This window comes from Lissotriton vulgaris, unplaced genomic scaffold (genome assembly GCF_964263255.1).
Source record: "Lissotriton vulgaris unplaced genomic scaffold, aLisVul1.2 SCAFFOLD_628, whole genome shotgun sequence".
NCBI classification, from domain to species: domain Eukaryota; kingdom Metazoa; phylum Chordata; class Amphibia; order Caudata; family Salamandridae; genus Lissotriton; species Lissotriton vulgaris.
In genome coordinates this window covers 145,562-164,010 of record NW_028249533.1, presented here as the reverse complement: position 1 = coordinate 164,010, position 18,449 = coordinate 145,562, and the positions used below count along the sequence as shown (strand labels likewise).

Below are 18,449 nucleotides of genomic sequence, written 5' to 3'. Positions count from 1 at the left end.
GGGGGAGGCGGACTCTCTGGGTTCTTCCAGCGAGGAACGAGATGATCCAGTCCAAAGCTTATCCTTGTATTCCGACGTTTCTGAGGCGTTGTATGAGGGTGCTATGACAGACTGTGTCGAAGGCGGCGGAGAGGTCCAGTAGGATGAGGGCAAGTGTTTCTCCGTTGTCCAGTAGCGTACGGATGTCGTCTGTAGCAGCGATGAGGGCGGTTTCAGTGCTGTGTTTGGCTCGGAAGCCGGACTGTGAAGGGTCGAGGGATTTGTTGGATTCGAGGAATGCGGCGAGCTGATTATTGACGGCTTTCTCAATGACTTTGGCAGGAAATGGGAGGAGTGAGATAGGGTGGTAGTTCTTGAGTTCAGTGGGGTCTGCTGTGGGTTTCTTCAGAAGGGCGCTGAGTTCGGCATGTTTCCAGCTTTCCGGGAAGGTAGCGGAGTTGAAGGAACAGTTGATGACATCGCGGAGATGGGGTGCGATGATGGAGTCTGCTTTGTTGAAGAGGTGGTGGGGAGTGTATGGAGGCCACAGATGGGTGCGACAAGAGAGCGGGAACACGTATAACATTGCAGGTAGGGGTTAATCTTTCACACCTTGCTACAGAGGAACACAGATGAAAGTGCAGGTAGGGTTAATCTTTCACACCTTGTTACAGTGTATGGAGGCCAGAGATCGGTGCGACAAGAGAGCAGGTACACGGATACGAGTTCAGGTAGGGGTTAACCTTTCACACCTTGTTACAGTGTATGGAGGCCACAGATCGGTGCGACAAGAGAGCATGAACACAGATGAGAGTGCAGGTAGGGGTTAATCTTTCACACCTTGTTACAGTGCATGGAGACCACAGATGGGTGCGAAAAGAGAGCAGGAACACGGGTAAGAGTGCAGGTGGGGTTAATCTTTCACACCTTGTTACAGTGTATGGAGGCCACAGGTGTGTGCAACAAGAGAGCAGGAACACGGATAACAGTGCAGGTAGGGTTTAATGTTTCACACCTTGTTACTGTGTATGGAGGCTGCAGATGGGTGCAACAAGAGAGCAGGAACACAAATAAGAGTGCAGGTATGGGTAAATCTTTTACACCTTGTTAGCATGTATCATGGCTGAAGATGGGTGCGACGAGAGAACAAGAACACGGATACACATGCAGGTAGGGGTTAATCTTTCACACCTTGTTACAGTGTATGGAGGCTGCAGATGGGTGCAACAAGAGAGCAGGAACACAAATAAGTGTGCAGGTATGGGTCAATCTTTTACACCTTGTTAGCATGTATCATGGCTGAAGATGGGTGCGACAAGAGAACAAGAATACGGATACGCATGCAGGTAGGGGTTAATCTTTCACACCTTGTTACAGTGTATGGAGGCCACAGATGGGTGCGACAAGAGAGCAGGAACAAAATTAAGAGTGCAGGTAGGGGTTCATCTTTCACACCTTGGTACAGTGTATGGAGGCCACGGATGGGTGTGATAATGGAGCAGGAACACAGATAAGAGTGCAATTAGGGGTTAATCTTTCACACCTTGTTAGTATGTATGGTGGCTGCAGATGGGTGTGACAAGAGAGCGGGAACACCGATAAGAGTGCAGGTAGGGGTTAATCTTTCACACCTTGTTAGCATGTATGGTGGCTGCAGATGGGTGTGATAATGGAGCAGGAACACAGATAAGAGTGCAATTAGGGGTTAATCTTTCACACCTTGTTAGCATGTATGGTGGCTGCAGATGGGTGCAACAAGAGAGCAGGAACACAATTAAGAGTGCAGGTAGGGGTTAATCTTTCACACCTTGTTACAGTGTAAGCAGGCCACAGATGGGTGCGACAAGAGAGCAGGAACCCGGATAAGAGTGAAGGTAGAGTTTAATCTTACACACCTTGTTACAGTGTTTGCAGGCCACAGATGGGTGCGACAAGAGAGCAGGAACGCGGATAAGAGTGCAGGTAGGGTTTAATCTTTCACACTTTGTTACAGTGTAAGCAGGCCACAGATGGGTGCGACAAGAGAGCAGTAACACAGATAAGAGTGAAGGTAGAGTTTAATCTTACACACCTTGCTACAGTGTTTGCAGGCCACAGATGGGTGCGACAAGAGAGCAGGAACACGGATAAGAGTGCAGGTAGGGTTTAATCTTACACACCCTGATAATGAGCATGGAGACTGCAGATGGGTGCGACAAGAGAGCAGGTACACGGATAAGAGTTCAGGTAGGAGTTAACCTTTCACACCTTGTTACAGTGTATGGAGGCCACAGATGGGTGCGACAAGAGAGCAGGTAGGGGTTAATCTTTCACACCCTGTTACAGTGTATGGAGGCTGCAGACGGGTGCAACAAGAGAGTAGGAACACAGATAAGAGTGCAGCTAGGGGTTAATATTTCACACCTCCTTACAATGTATGGAGGTTGCAGATAGGTGCGACAAGAGAACAAGAACATGGATACGCATGCAGGTAGGGGTTAATCTTTCACTCCTTTTTACAGTGTATGCAGGCTGCAGATGGGTGCGACAAGAGAGCACGAACACGGATAACAGTGCAGGTAGAGGTTAATCTTTCACAACTTGTTACAGAGTATGGAGACTGAGGATGGGTGCAACGAGAGAGCAGGAACACAGATAATAGTGCAGTTAGGAGTTAATCTTTCCCACCTTGTTACAGTGTATGGAGGCTGCCGATGGGCGTAATAAGCGAGCACGACCACGGATAAGAGTGCAGGCAGAGGTTAATCTCTTACACCTTCTTACAATGTATGGAGGCTGCAGATAGGTGCGACAAGAGAGCAGGAACACAGATAAGAGTGCAGGTAAGGGTTAATCTTTCACACCTTGTTACAGTGTGTGGAGGCCAGAGATGGGTGCGACAAGAGAGCAGGAACACGGATAAGAGTGCAGGGAGGGGTTAATCTTTCACACCTTGTTACAGTGTATAGAGGCTGCAGATGGGTGCGACAAGAAAGCACGAATGCGGATAAGAGTGCAGGTAGGGGTTAATCTTTCACATCTTGTTACAATGTATGGAGGCTGCAGATGGGTGCGACAAGCGAGCAGGAACACGGACACGGCTTGGACCTGTGTCCTACTAGCGGGAGACAACAGTTGACTCCAGAGGTGGCCATGTTCATGTAAGTAAGAAGAGGTCACTCACCTATGTAACTCCCAGCGGAGGCTCGAGAGTCCACAGCTACCACCACTCCGTGCTGGAACTTGAAGGCCAGGGTCGTCGTCCCATGCCAGAGCTCGATCTTGGCACCGTTGTGGCCCTCGGTGCACGACCGCAGGAACTGAGCAGGCTGTAAGAAGAGACTGGGTTTGGCATGGAATCATCCTCGGAGAGGGATGTTTAGAGAGCACTGGATAACATGGAGACTTGCTGGAAGAGAGACACATACAGGGTACTGGTCCTAACATGGACTTAGCAGGAGAAAAAGAGGCAAACAGTGGACCTGCATGGAGTCACGTAAGGGACTGGCAGCTGTAAGGATGGGGGCGGCGGTGTATACTGAGTACTGGGTCTGACGTGGACTGATACCAAAGTAGTACTGGACCTGCATGGAGTCGCCTAAGGGGGTGGCAGCCTGTCAGGATGGAAGGGAGTGCATACTAAGTACTGGGTCTGACGTGGACTGATACCAAGGGAGTACTGGACCTGCATGGAGTCACCTAAGGGGCTGGCAGCCTGTCCTGGGTCTGACGTGGACTGATACCAGAGGAGTACTGGACCAGCATGGAGTCACGTAAGGGGCTGGCAGCCTGTCAGGATGGAAGGGAGTGCATAGTAAGTACTGGGTCTGACGTGGACTGATACCAAGGGAGTACTGGACCTGCATGGAGTCACCTAAGGGGCTGGCAGCCTGTCAGGAGGGGGGCAGGGAGTATACTGAGTACTGGGTCTGACGTGGACTGATACCAAAGGACTACTGGACCTGCATGGAGTCACCTAAGGGGCTGGAAGCCTGTCCTGGGTCTGACGTGGACTGATACCAAAGGAGTACTGGACCTGCATAGAGTCACGTAAGGGGGTGGCAGCTTGTCAGGCGGGAAGGGAGCGCATACTGAGTACTGGGTCTGACGTGGACTGATACCAAAGGAGTACTCGATCTGCATGGAGTCACCTAAGGGGCTGGCAGCCTGTCAGGATGGAATAGAGTGTATACTGAATATTGGGTCCGACGTGGACTGATACCAAAGGTGTACTGGACCTGCATGGAGTCACCTAAGGGGCTGAAAGCCTGTCAGGATGGGTGGGGGGTGTATACTGAGTACTGGGTCTGACGTGGACTGATACCAAAGGAGTACTGGACCGATACCAAAGGTGTACTGGACCTGCATGGAGTCACCTAAGGGGGTGGCAGCCTGTCAGGAGGAAGGGGGGGGGGGCAGGGAGTATACTGAGTACTGGGTCTGACGTGGATTGATACCAAAGTAGTACTGGACCTGCATGGAGTCACGTGAGGGGCTGGCAGCCTGTCAGGCGGGAAGGGAGCGCATACTGAGTACTGGGTCTGACGTGGACTGATACCAAAGGAGTACTGGACCTGCATGGAGTCACATAAGTGGCTTGCAGCCTGTCAGGGGGGGGGCAGGGACTATACTGAGTACTGGGTCTGATGTGGACTGATATCAAAGGACTACTGGACCTGCATGGAGTCACTTAAGGGGCTGGAAGTCTGTCAGGATGGGTGGGGGGGTGTATACTGAGTGCTGGGTCTGACGTGGACTGATACCAAAGGAGTACTGGACCTGCATTGAATCACCTAAGGGGCTGGAAGCCTGTCAGGCGGGAAGGGAGCGCATACTAAGTACTGGATCTGACATGGACTGATACCAAAGGACTACTGGACCTGCATGGAGTCACGTAAGGGGCTGGCAGCCTGTCAGGATGGGGGCGGGGTGTATACTGAGTACTCTGTCTGACGTGGACTGATACCAAAGGTGTACTGGACCTGCATGGAGTCACCTAAGGGGCTGGCACATCTAGAGAATTGTAGAGTTCTTGTAATAAGAGGCCACATACAGTACTAGGAGGAAAGTGCTGGGCTTTATTAAAATGACCCCTCTGTGACCAGCAGCAACTCACTCCTTTGAAGACTCAGGACACTTGAAAGGTAAGGAGTAGTTTCTGTCCTGTAACTCCAGTTCTGTAGTAGGGATATCTCTGTTATAGTCGTAATCTAGTGAATAGTCCCGCCCATGTGCGGGGACCCCGGAGCAATCAAAAATTATCTCTTAAAGTGTTGAAAAATGCAGACCTGCACAGACACTTAAGAGAGAATTAAAGACAGATAATGCAGCCTATTCACAGGCTACACTGTCCAGTACTTCAACTAGAAATTCCACCAAAAATCCACAAACAGCAAAGCCTGTCCAGATTTCCCTTGCTTTAACAGCAAAACCCCTCTGGAATGATAGAGAGGAAGACCTGGACAGACAAGCCCCATAGGGTGCCATTATGTGGCTCAGAACAGGATACTGTGCCTTTAAGAGAACCTTCCAGAACTTACCAGTATCCCAGAATGCACTGCAGGTCCCTTTTACTTTCAGTTCTTTTTGAAGGCGTAACACGCCAGACCTGTAGCATTCCTTACATGAATATCTCTCTCCACCGGGGAGGCGGGCGGGCGCTTATGACTATAACAGAGATACCCCTACTACAGAACTGGAGTTACAGGACAGAAACTACTCCTTCTGTAGTAGGGGATCTCTGTGTATAGTCATAATCTAGTGAATAGAATGGCAAGCCCATCCCCACACCAAAGCGGAGGTGGAGAACGAGAATTAACACCACTATTGTGCGAACAGATTTCGCAGCGAAACCTGCCCAACCTGAGCGTCTGCCCTGGCATCAGTGTCCAGGCAGTAATGCTTAGCAAAGGTATGAACCGACTTCCAAGTGGACGCCTTGCAGATTTCTGCTTTTGGAACATTACGGAGAAAAGCAGTCGTCGCAGCTTTGCCCCTGGTGGAATGAGCTATAGGTTTACCCCCTAAGGTCTTACCAGCTTTTTGGTAACACAATTATATACAGGACACAATCCACCTAGAAATGGACTGTTTAGAGGTAGCAAGACCTGTCCTGACTGATCCATAATTGATAAACAATTGGTCTGACCTACGAATATCCTTGGCTTTATCCAGATAAAATTTCAACACCCTCCTGACATCCAGGGAATGCAGGGACCTTTCCGCTGGAGAGGAAGGATTCTGAAAAAACGTAGGTAAAGTTATGGTCTGGTTAACATGAAAGTCAGATATAACTTTAGGAAGAAATTTAGGGTGAGTACGCATTACAACCTTAGCAGCATGAAATACAGTATAAGGTTCTTGGCAACACAATGCCTGAATTTCACTCACCCTGCGGGCCGATGTAATGGCCACAAGGAACACCGCCTTCCAGGACAGGTGCTGCAACGAAGCCTTATGGATGGGTTCAAAAGGCTCCTTCATCAATCTGGACAGCACCACATTCAATTCCCATGAAGGCGAAGGGAGCCTGACAGGAGGGAACACTTTCTTCAAGCCATCCAAAAAATCTTTGATCACAGGGATCTGAAAGAAGGAAGTCTGTGAAGCGCATTTCCTGTAGGCAGTCAATGCAGCCAGATGAACCTTAATGGAATGGACATTAAGGCCAGACTGCGCCAGATGTAGAAGATATGGAAGGATAACATCTTCCTTACATGTCGTCGGGTCATAGTTCTTGGACTTGCACCAGATGCAAAACCTCTTCCACTTGTAAGCATAAGAAGTCCTAGTGGAAGGTCGCTTAGCCTTCTTCAGTATGTCCATGCAATCTTCTGGGAGATTCAGATGGCCATATTGCACTATCTCAGGAGCCATGCCGCCAAACTCAAAGACGAGAGGTTGGGGTGCAACATCTGCCCCCCGAACTTCGTGAGAAAGGAAGGAGAGACCGGTGAAGCAGGTCTGTGAACCACCACTGCCTGGGCCATTCCGGGGCAATCAGGATCATCCGCGCCCTGGACTGGGACAGTTTGATGAGCACCGCCGGAATCAGGGGAATGGGTGGAAAAGCGTACAGAAAGCTGTTCAACCAGTTGATCCATAGCACATTCCCCAGCGTCCCTGGCTGGTAGTACCTGGAGGCGAAGTCTCGGCATTTGCTGTTTTCGGCGGAGTCAAACAGATCTACGTCTGGAGTCCCCCACCTTGCGAAGACTTCTCCTAGCACTTCGTTGTTTATGACCCATTCGTGGTTTTCCTGAATCAGCCTGCTCAGTGCGTCTGCCTGAACATTCTGCACACCTGGCAGATGGGTAGCCGTTATCGTCAGTCCTCTGGCCAGAAGCCAGTGCCAGATCGCTTGCGCCTCCTGCGACAGAGTGCGCGATCTCGACCCCCCCTGCTTGTTGAGGTAATACATCGTGGTCGTATTGTCCGTCTGAAAAAGCAGAGAGTTGGTCCGGAAGGACGGATGAAAGGCCTTCAGTTCCAAGTGAACAGCTCTGAGTTCCAGGAAATTGATGTGGTACGAGGACTCCGTCGGAGACCACGTCCCTTGAATCTGTAGGTCTCCGGAGTGCGCCCCCCAGCCGTGGAGAGACGCATCCGTCACTATAGTCTGCGTGGGAATGTCCTTGTGGAAGGGAACCCCTCTGAGGAGGTTCTCCGCTGAACACCACCACTTCAGAGACTAAAGACCATGCAGAGACAGTCGTATCCTGTCGTCCCAAGATCCTTTCCTCTGATCCCACTGATCCTCCAAGCACTCCTGCAATGGTCTCATGTGCAGCCGTGCGTGTGGCGTGAGGAAGATACAAGAGGTCATCGATCCCAGAAGAGAAGACACCTTCCTCACTGTTGTAGATGGAGTGGTCATAAGAGCCTGAGCCTTCCGAAGGAGTGATAACCGTCGCTCCTCCGAAGGAGACACGCTTGCTGACAGCGTATTGATGGACTCTCCCAAGTACTGGATGCACTGGACCGGAGTCGGGACAGACTTGGACATGTTGATGTGCAACCCCAGCTTGTTCAAGAGAACGCACGTCTTCTGGAAGAGCACTTGAGCTTCCGAGAAGGAGGAGGCCTTGATCAACCAATCGTCCGGGTACGGGTAGACAAACACCTTGTTCTTCCTTAGGTGTGGGGCTACCACTGCCATGCACTTCGAGAATGTTCTGGGCGCAGACTTCAGTCCGAATGGAAGTACTGTGTACAGATAATGATTGGCGCCGACTTGGAATCGGAGGAACTTCCTGTGCTTGTGTGCAATGGGCACATGGAAGTATGCATCCTGTAGGTCTATGGCACACAACCAGTCTCCCTGTTGCAGCTGAGGATAAATCTGATGCAACGACAGCATGCGAAACTTCTCTCTGCGAATCCACTTGTTTGCCTGTCGCAAATCCAGAATGGGCCTGAACTCGTTCTTGTGCTTTTTGCGAACCAGGAAGAACCGGGAGTACAGACCTCTTCCCCTTTGAGAGGGAGCTACGTCTTCTATCGCCCTTTTCCTTAACAGGATATCGGCCTCCGCCTGGAGCTCGCGCAGCTGAAACTGCGAGCTGACCGGAGGAATTGATGGAGGCGGGCTGGTGAACCGAAGACTGTATCCATTGCAAACAATATTCAGCACCCACTTGTCCTGAGTAATTTTTCTCCACTCTGCCAAAAAAAATCGAACCCTTCCCCCCACCGGAGCGGGTAACGGATGTAGGGGAAGTAACAGCTCAGGGTCGAGACCCCGCCGCGCCCTTGTTTGCTGTAGAGGACTGCTGACCTCCTCTACCCTTCTGGCGCTTCTGGAAGGGCCTCCGGAACTGCTGCTGATGTTGCTGCTGCTGTCCCGAAGCCTGTCCTCGCCCTCTGTCCTGCGCCCCAAACCGTCTCTGGAACGGGAGGTAGGCTTTCTTTTCTTTGAGCTTCTCCAAGCCCACAGCCGTCAGAGTCTCGGCCTCCGCCTTCATGCGGGCCATCTCATCATCTGCATGTTTTCCGAACAGGGTCTCCCCCGAGAAGGGCAGATTAGCAACTCGCTGCTGGGCCTCCGGCTTGAGTGATGTGAGCCTGAGCCAGGCATGGCGTTACTGGTTAATCCCATGACAATATCCATGGGCCGCCAAAAGAGAACCATCAGCGGCTGCGCTGATGACCTGGTTCGAGGCCAGCATCCCTTCCTTCTGGATCTCCAGGAAATCCTCCCTCCTATCATGAGGCAGGAGGTCCGCGACCTGCTGGAGGGATTCCCACAGGGCACGATCATACTGCCCAAGCAGAGCCGTATCGCTAGCGGCTTTCATGGACGTAGAGGCCGTCCCACAGGCCTTCCTGCCATTTGAGTCAATCCATCGGCTCTCCTTATCCGGAGGCACGGTAGAAGACGGGGAGGTAGAGTGTTGCTTTCTGGCCGCCGTCACTATCACGGAGTCCGGAACGGGGTCAATCCTCAGAAAAGCCGGGTCGGAATCCGGAGCCCTATACTTCTTCAAAAGACAGGACGGAGCGGCTTTCGTCGTTGCAGGCGTAAGGAAAAGCTCCTCCGCTGGCTCTACCAATCCTGGCACGAGCGGCAGTAGAGGGCGAGACAAATGCTTCTTGTGAAGAGTCTCAAAAATCACGGACGTCGTAGGTGTAGGAGCCGTCACCGTGATTCCCAATTTTGCAGCACCTCTCAAGAGAAAATCCTGGAATGTGCTGATATCTTCCACAGGAGATACCCTTGTCCCCGGGGAGTCCTATAAGGTCGGGGAGTAGGACCTGGTTCTGTAAGAGTCCGTGCGGGACCGCGATCCGCGCCTCCTGTGGTGCCGTCTTGACCTCGTAGAGGACCTGCGACGACTGCGCGACCTCCCTCTCCGTCCGGAGCGGGATCGCGACTTCCTCGGCTTCGGTCGCCCCGCCGGTACCACCGGGACGGGAGACTTTGGCTTGGATGGAGCCCTCGGCCGAGGGGTCCCCGTAGGAGGAGTAGGAAATCGTGGCAACGAACCGTTCCTCGGAGGAACCGGAGGAGGCTTGTCAGTCGGCAACTGGGGTTGCGGTTGAGGCTGCGGAGTAGGCGGAAGTGGAGGCGGAGTGGGAGTCCGCGGAGGACGTCCTCTCGGCGGAGGAGGACGTGGAGGAGTAACCGTCTTCGGCCTAGCAGGGGTATACACCACAGAGTACACCGAGCACGGTGAACCGCCCTCCCTACTAGGCTGGGACTTTGGAGAGTCTTCCATAGGCACTCAACGCCTGCCAGACTGACTCCTGGCGCCAGAACTCCTTCCGCGCCTTTTCGACGTCGAAGAACGGCGACCAGACGGCGAGCGTCGGCCCCTCGATGGCGAGCTTCACCTCCTCGATGGCGAGCACCGATCCCTCGACGGCGGCCTTCTTCGCCTCGACGTCGACCGTCTATGCCTCGACGGCGACCGTCTATGCCTCGACGGCGACCGTCTATGCTTCGACGGCGACCTTCTACGCCCCGACGGCGACCTTCTACGCCTCGACGGCAACCTTCTACGCCTCGACGTCAAGGATCCCCTCGACGACGATCTTCTCTTCGCTGACGGCGAACTGCGGTGTCGCCTCGACGGCTAGCGCCGACGCCGGGCCTCTCGACGTCGAATACTCGACGACGACGATGACGACGAAGACGACGACGAAATCGTCACTGGAGACTTCAACGGCGGCCTCTTCAGATCCCTCGACATCGAACGTCGACGTCGCCTCGACCCAGAGCCCTGGGGAGACGGGGAACAGACTGCAGTCATCCCTCTCGACGTCGTGATCGGTGCAACCGACGCCGACGGAGAATGGGGACGTTTGCTGGTCTTCCTGCCCCCAGAGGCCTCAGCATGGGCAGATGAATCCCCTCCAGACCCACCTTGAGCCTTCCGTCCCTTGGGCTCAATGCTCCAGGGTCCTGCTTGCAAGAGCCGGAAAAAAGAACTGAAAGTAAAAGGGACCTGCAGTGCATTCTGGGATACTGTGAAGTTCTGGAAGGTTCTCTTAAAGGCACAGTATCCTGTTTTGAGCCACATAATGGCAGCCTATGGGGCTTGTCTGTCCAGGTCTTCCTCTCTATCATTCCAGAGGGGTTTTGCTGTTAAAGCAAGGGAAATCAGGGCAGGCGTTGCTGTTTGTGGATTTTTGGTGGAATTTCTAGGTGAAGTACTGGACAGTGTAGCCTCTGGATATAGGCTGCATTATCTGTCTTTAAATTCTCTCTTAAGTGTCTGTGCAGTTCTGCATTTTTCGACACTTTAAGAGATTATTTTTAATTGCTCCGGGGTCCACGCACATGGGCGGGACTATTCACTAGATTATGACTATACACAGAGATCCCCTACTACAGAACTCTTGGATATAATCCTAGAACAGAGTAGTACATAGAACAGGGCGGCTAAGTAGCAGAGGTGGGATACCACACATCCCAGCTTATTAATCAACAAATCACAAAAAAGGAAACATAATAAAGTAAAAACAATAATTTTGCGTGAGCAAGATAGGAAAGATACCATACACAGAGTGGTAGAGAAAGGAACTAAATAGTCAATTGGTCAAAGTAAGCAAGAACTTGACATATAACCCAATATTTAAAACAGCAAGTTGGATAACCCGCAACTATTAAGTAACGTAACCCTCAAGATAGCTTGGTCTCTTCCTTGTTCTCCTACAACCAGCCAGGTTGCCCATGGATGTGGCTCCACTGATTTGTTCCAGATCAACATCTCTGGCCACATCATGAGTTTTCCAGAGGCCACCACCCTCTCTCTCACGCACACAAATGTGACTTGTGCTACAAATCCTCCTGTCACTGGTTTTGACACTGTTGTCTGACAACCTTAATAGGCTTTGAAAATGTAGACCACATATTACCAAAGGTAAGAAACCTAGTTCTTCTGTGATGGATACTAACTGCTGGTTCCTCCCCTTGTGAAAAGATACCAAAGCAACACATCCCATGGCGGTGGCTCTGTGGGATGGCTCAGGCCAAAAAGGTTCTGTAGGACCAAACTACCACCAAACTACCAAAGTGCCCTTCCCAATAACCTGGCAGTTGAGGTAGTGTTTGATGAACATCTGCATTGATGCTGCTGTGGCAGCCTGACAGATTTTGAAGACAGGAACTCAACATGTAAGTGCGGTGGTAGAAGACCTGGCCCGAGTGGAATGGGCTCAAAACCTCATTTGTAAGCAATTAAGCCTCCCGGGGGCTGTTTCTTTGCCTTTACATAGCAGATTTTAATAAATAGTATTATTGTAAAGAATTGGATTATTGGTTAAGGGGGGTGTAAGCTCCACTCAAGCAACAACCACAATCCTTCTCTGGGTGAACCACAAAAGTCACCTGTGCATAACCCTCTGTCAGCTTGGCTCAAAAGCAGTCAGGCCTAACTTAAGAGGAATGTGTAAAGTATTTATGCAACACTTAAACAGCAATAAAACAAAAACAGAAGAAAAGTCCCAAGGTAATTTAGAAATCAAGAGTACGTGCTAATAAATAAAATGATTCCAGAAGAACAAAAATCCAATCAGTTGGACGGGATCTACTGAATTTTAATTATTTTTTTTAGTTAAAATAGCACCAAGAAGCAGAGAGTACCACTAGCACATATGTGGTCAGGCTAGACTGGGGGAAAGTCACAAGTTCCGGCCGACAGTGATGGAGTGAGGACCGGATGCATGGACCAGGTTAGTCCTGCTGAAAAGTTACCTTCTCAAGTCTGGCGCGAAGAGTCCCCTTCACATTGGAGGAGATCGGAAGAAGGTTTCAGAGCAAACAGCAGGCCAGGTGCCACAGACAATCGATACTGTAACTTGAAGATTCGGTCGTCACTGGAGCTTCGCATTGGTGGATCATCGCAGATGGTCACTGTCAGTGCAAAATGCAGGTATAGCGTTGCTGGTCGCGCCGGGCGGTCACTGTCAGCGCAAAGAGCAGGTCTCACCGAAGCTATGCATTGGTAGTTGTCGCCGACGGCAGAGTTTCATCATGAACTGGCCTGTTCGTAGCTAAGAGGAGCCCATACTTAAGGATTTTCACCTTTTTAGGTCTCGCCTATGCAGCGCGCATGCGCTACAAAGGCAAAAAGACCTTTTCTCATCGCTTTGGCTTTTCAGCCAAGCACGTGCACGCGTTCCATTGCCTTCAATGGCAACGCATGCACGTCTGGAGATTCACTTGCGGGAGCGAGCGCCAGCTATTATCTCTCCCGCAAGTGAATCGCGCAGGCCACACACCCCATCCCCCCTGCTGCTGCGCGAGCGCTTGTTGCTGTTGAATCTGCGGCGGCACGTCCCTGTACGTAAATAGGAGTCTAGGCTTGAGGCGTGCGTGATTCATTACACTGTAAAATATCTGTCCACTTTAAAACTCAACTTCTGAAGGATAGCGCACCGTCAGTTCTGGCTCAGTGCCTGAGATGCGAGATGTGTAAACACTGCTAAGGTGACCCGTGACACGAAGCAGAGGCGCAGATGTACTGCGTGCGCGGGGCCTTTGAAGCGGCTGGCCGTGACATACTGCATACCTTTACTCCATTATACACTGATCGGTCCATCCCTGCCCGCGGCCCTTATCTCACTAATATCTCTGATTTATTATTGCTCTGCGGCAATGCGTGACTCACTAGACCATTATTAATTCAGAAATTCCCAAGACATGGCTTTCGCCCCTGGCTGTGACATTCGTGCGCACTGGTTTCTAAAGACGTGTATTCCTGATGAACAGCGAACAGGGGAGTACTGGTGCATATTTTTACCAACTGCTGCAGCCCGCGAAGTTTAGTTTGTCGGCTGCTGCACAGAAGTGCCATTCCTTCCTCCAGGGGCTGCGAGCTGAAGAGCTTGGCAGGACCAGGCCCGTTGAGTCCTGATTCTTGCTGAAGCTTGCATACCCCCGCCCACAGGCAACTACGCATTTGGTTAGTCTAGAGTCTTGCACATACCTGGCCATGTCACGCACGGGGCGACCGTCGAGGGCTCAGGCACATAGCATTGGTCACCCCACAGAGGTGGAATTCTGCGACTGTCTGTTGTCGTAAAACACTTAGTGTGACTGGTATGCACAGGCGTGAGCGCTGTGCTGTGGGGCTCAAACTGAATCCTACTGGGCAAGCCCCAATTAACTGAAAACAGGCGGGCGGTTTGTGTTCCATAAAGTCGGACCCCTCAGACAGTTCGGGATGATTTGCAGAGTGGCATAGTGGGGCAAACATTGTGGACTGGAGTGCAGCCCCGACCGATCACCAGGGTCTAATATTAATACACGCATTTATCCATCATCTTGTTTGCAGCCAGTACCACAGGGGCAACATGTAGAGGTACCCTCCACAAGAGCGCGTCACCAGCTGAGGTCAGACACATGAATGCAGATGAATTCTGGTTGTCAGTGGAACAGCTCATGGTGTCTCTGGGAGGGAGACAGCTGTTTACTTGAACACGCTGCTGACACCAAAATCGTCCACACCATAACTTGCTGTGTAATCGATAATCTTGCAAGTCATTTCCCACAAGAAAAAGGTTTGTGTCCGGAATTAAAGCCATCACTCTATAACATGATTGATATCACCTCCTCATAATAGCTAGGGTTAGCGAAGCTGTGCTGGGGCCTTTACAGTATCAGCAGGTATGGGCTACTCAAACGCTGGAAAAACCTCTGACTTGTTGTACCCCCAACCAGATCAACCTTTAGATTACAACCTTTTTCACTGTATAAGAGGACTGCCTCAGCCCAAACAGTCCCACAGAAGCACTAGTCTATCTGGAATCTTAAAGCCTGACTACACATACCCCAAGCTTGCTGACAAAAAATCTAAACATATAACAAACTCGACACTTGCCTCATCTTTAAAATGAATGCCTGATGGGCATATTCACCACGGGTCCTTTGCTTCTATTCCACCCACCCTCCCCCAGCCAGCCTGTTTTGTAGCGCGTGCATCCTTTGCTTTTTGTCCTGATCACTCAGCTGCCTGTTTTGAGCACTTCTGCTTCCATTGAACATGGCACAATTACATACATAGCACTGACATGAGTGGGGGTCGCTGGTACCCGAGCTGGCGAGCTGCCCCTCAGCTGTACCCCTGAAGCAACCTAAATAAAGGAGAAGTTTGCACTGATGCTGACAGTCCTAAAAGCTGCACGCCAATCTGCAACAAGCATTGGAATAGCCAATAGGTCTCACTTTTGGGACCTTATAAGTATTTAATTATGCAGCACAATATCCTTGGTGCAACAACATCAACTGTTGCATGGCTAAACACTTATAAGGTCCCAAAGGCGAGCCCTATTGGCTATGCCAATGCTTGTTCTTCTTGGAGGAGCTTCCACTGATGCCAACCCAGGGTCTAGGACCTGGAGTAGGGTGCACCTCTTGGGCATCAGGTCTCCCTCCAGCATAGGCCAGTGGCAGGGCTCAGGAAGGTCCAGTTGAACCTGGTCAGTTGCAGGGAGACCTCTGGAAGCTGTTTGTGTCCCTGAAAGTCAACCTTCTGACCCTTGTAGTCACTCTGAGTAGGGATCATGGCAAGCAGGTTCAGTTTTCCTATTTCAGACAGCAAGGCAGTTCCTCCAGCAGCCGGCTAGTCCTCTGGCAACAGGGCAGTCCTTCCTTGGAATCTTTCACAGGTCCAGGAATTGTCTGATGAGTGGTTTTGAAGGTACTCCTTTTATACCTGGCGACAGCCTTTGCGTGGGGGAATTCCCTGACCTACCCCCAAAACTGGTTGTGGCCAGCTCATCTACACCCTCTGGTCCATGCTAGGGTGACATAAGGCAGGGAAGGCCTTATGTTATGTTCCTTTGTGTGTGCTATATGCAAAGCCCTTTGAAGAGTAAGTGAGGATGGGTGCATCCCCTCCCCAGACATCCTGTCAGAATAGCACAACCTATTCACATCTAAGCCCCCTGTGTCTCACTGTCTGGAAGCAATACAGAAACCCCACTAACAGAGCCATTCACAGTTATGTGACCCCAGGACACTAGCAGAAAGGCAAAGTTGACTGAGATAAGAAAATGCCAGTATTGTAACTTAAAATCCAAATACGCCAATAAAGAGGATTTTAAATTACTATTATTTTGAGTGTAAACACCATATATGTAGCTGCTATCAATCTGAAGTTACCAATTATCAAATGTATTAAGGTAATCAATCAATCAATCAGAGTACTTGTAGAGCGCACTGGGTGTGCCGTATGTGGGTAGGGAGGGTGTTCCAGGTCTTGGCAGCGTGTGAGGAGCTTGAAGGTGGTCCTCTTGTCGACGGGGAGCCAGTGCAGTTCTCCCAGGTGAGGGGTGATGTGGCAGCGGCGGGGGATGTTGATGATTAGTCGGGCGGAGGCGTTTTGGATGCGTTGTAGTCGTTGTAGATGTTTGACTGGGATTCCAGCGTAGAGTGCGTTGCCGTAGTCCAGTCTGCTGCTGACGAGGGCCTGTGTCACCGTTCTTCTTGTTTCGGTCGGGATCCACTTGTAGATACTGCGGAGCGTGCGGAGGGTGTTGTAGCAGGAGGAGGAGATGGCGTTGACCTGCTTGGCCATGGAGAGGGAGGAGTCGAGGATGAATCCTAGGTCAGCCACCAGGAGTCGACCCAGGCTGAGGGGGTGGGTCTGAGGATGAGTACCTCCGTCTTGTTCGAGTTCAGCTTCAGACGGTTGCTCCTCATCCAGTTGGCGACGGCCTTCATTCCTTCGTGGAGGTTGGTTTTGGCGGTGTGTGGGTCCTTGGTGAGGGAGAGGATGAGCTGGGTGTCATCGGCATAGGAGATGATGTTGAGGACGTGCTGGCGGGCCACTTGTGCGAGGTAACCCAGTGTTAGTCATTGGGAGAGGGAGGCTTTCTAGGAGTGAAAAAATGAAATTAAGAAATATTTCACCCCAAGACATGTAAAACATTTGTACAACTGCCCTCATTTAAAACAAGCATTTGCAATGCAATAGGTCTCGCATTAGGAAAGTTTGAGCTATTGGTATTGCAAATGACAATTTTTTTATTTATGTGTTGGTTTTGAAAATAGCGAAATTAATAGCTTTGTCATTTACAATGCCAATAGTTATAACGTTCGCAAATGTGACACCTATAGCATTTGTAATGCAACATGTTTTGTATTTACGTGACGTAGATATATGGATATTACAAATAAGAATGGCTTTACATTTTTTTAAATAATTAATACTTAAATAAAAGTGTCAGGCTTGTACTTGTCCTTTAGTGACGTAGGATAACCAATCTAGCAATGCCCAATGCAATTGCCAATCATCTTACATGTCTTGTTAGTGCAGGTAAAAATGAAACATCATGCAGCAGCGCCATGCAGGCAGGGGGCATATGAAGGGCAGCTTTTAAACAGCCCCATACCTAAAGCCAGTATTCGTCAAGTTTCGTGCCGTCTCACAGATGTGCACCATATTCCTGTTGTGTTCCGCGCCTCTCCAATGTCTGAAATCATTACAAAGTTTAGCCCTGCATAGTTTCTCTGGTGACCAGTTCCAGCGGCGGACAGTCTTCAAAAAGCTATATTTTAGCAAGCTACACTGAACCCTTTGACGTAATCTGCTAGTCTTGTTTCCCACCCTCCTTCACGCAGTGTTTCCCCCCATGTGAACGGTGTGTAGGTTGGGCTGGGGAAAACACAGTGATTAATCAGGGTGGCAGATAACCTCCACAATCTGTCACCTCGCCCTTGGATTGTGTTAGCCACGAAAGACAACAAGAACAAGCCTGTTGGCTTTGCCAATGCAAGTTGGGCCCGTTCATTCCTACGGGATGTTCAAAGCCACGGTATTTTTCGATCATGCTGTTGACTGCGACTGCAATTATGTGGCTGTTTTCAATCATTCCAAACAAAAGTAAGCTAATGCACATAAAAAGACTATGCAGGTGTGTATGCACAATTCAGATGTTTCATATGCACTACGTCTCGCTCCTCGCACACGTGACGCTTGCTTAGGAAGTACTCTACCCAAGCCCGACAAACACAAGACACCTGAATAAGAGCACTTGAAGATACGTTCAGCGCCTCTCACGCGAAGGCAGAACCCATGACAAGTGGAGCAATGGCGCGCGCCCTGGGGGGTGTTTTAAGAGCGGCTGAGAGCCAGCCTTCATTTACCCAATTAATCTTCATCTTAGTCACGTTATGGACAAACATGGCGCTGCAGTGCGAGAACAAATACTTCACTGACTGTACGGCGATTGTTGCAAAGATAGGGAAACATTGTTAGGTGATAGAAACTGCAGACTTCATTTATGATAATCTACGTTGAAAAAAACTGTCATATCGGTGTGGGCTCAACGTCCTGTGATTGTGATCAAATCCCTTATCTCCCCGTGTCTAACCCCAAAAAAACACGTGTGTTATTTATTTATGTTTATATAGCGCGAACTTTACCCAAATATGTCAGAGCGCTTTACACTAAAAGCAAGTATGTTACATGAGGAGATTTACAAACGTACACGTTACAGATACAAACGGGATAGTTTAAGAAGTAATAAAATAAGAGGTGGCA

At 50.3% G+C, this 18,449-nt stretch overlaps 1 protein-coding gene across 1 annotated transcript in view; it reads right to left on the bottom strand.

Annotated features, from left to right (window-relative positions):
- The window catches only part of LOC147663551 (proteasome subunit beta type-8-like), a 215,056-nt gene that overhangs the window by 134,983 nt on the left and 61,624 nt on the right, over positions 1–18,449 (bottom strand). Inside the window, exon 2 of the mRNA XM_086950364.1 lies at positions 3,143–3,287. Coding sequence (XP_086806490.1) covers positions 3,143–3,287 — 145 coding nt within the window. The remainder of the gene's footprint in view (positions 1–3,142; positions 3,288–18,449) is intronic.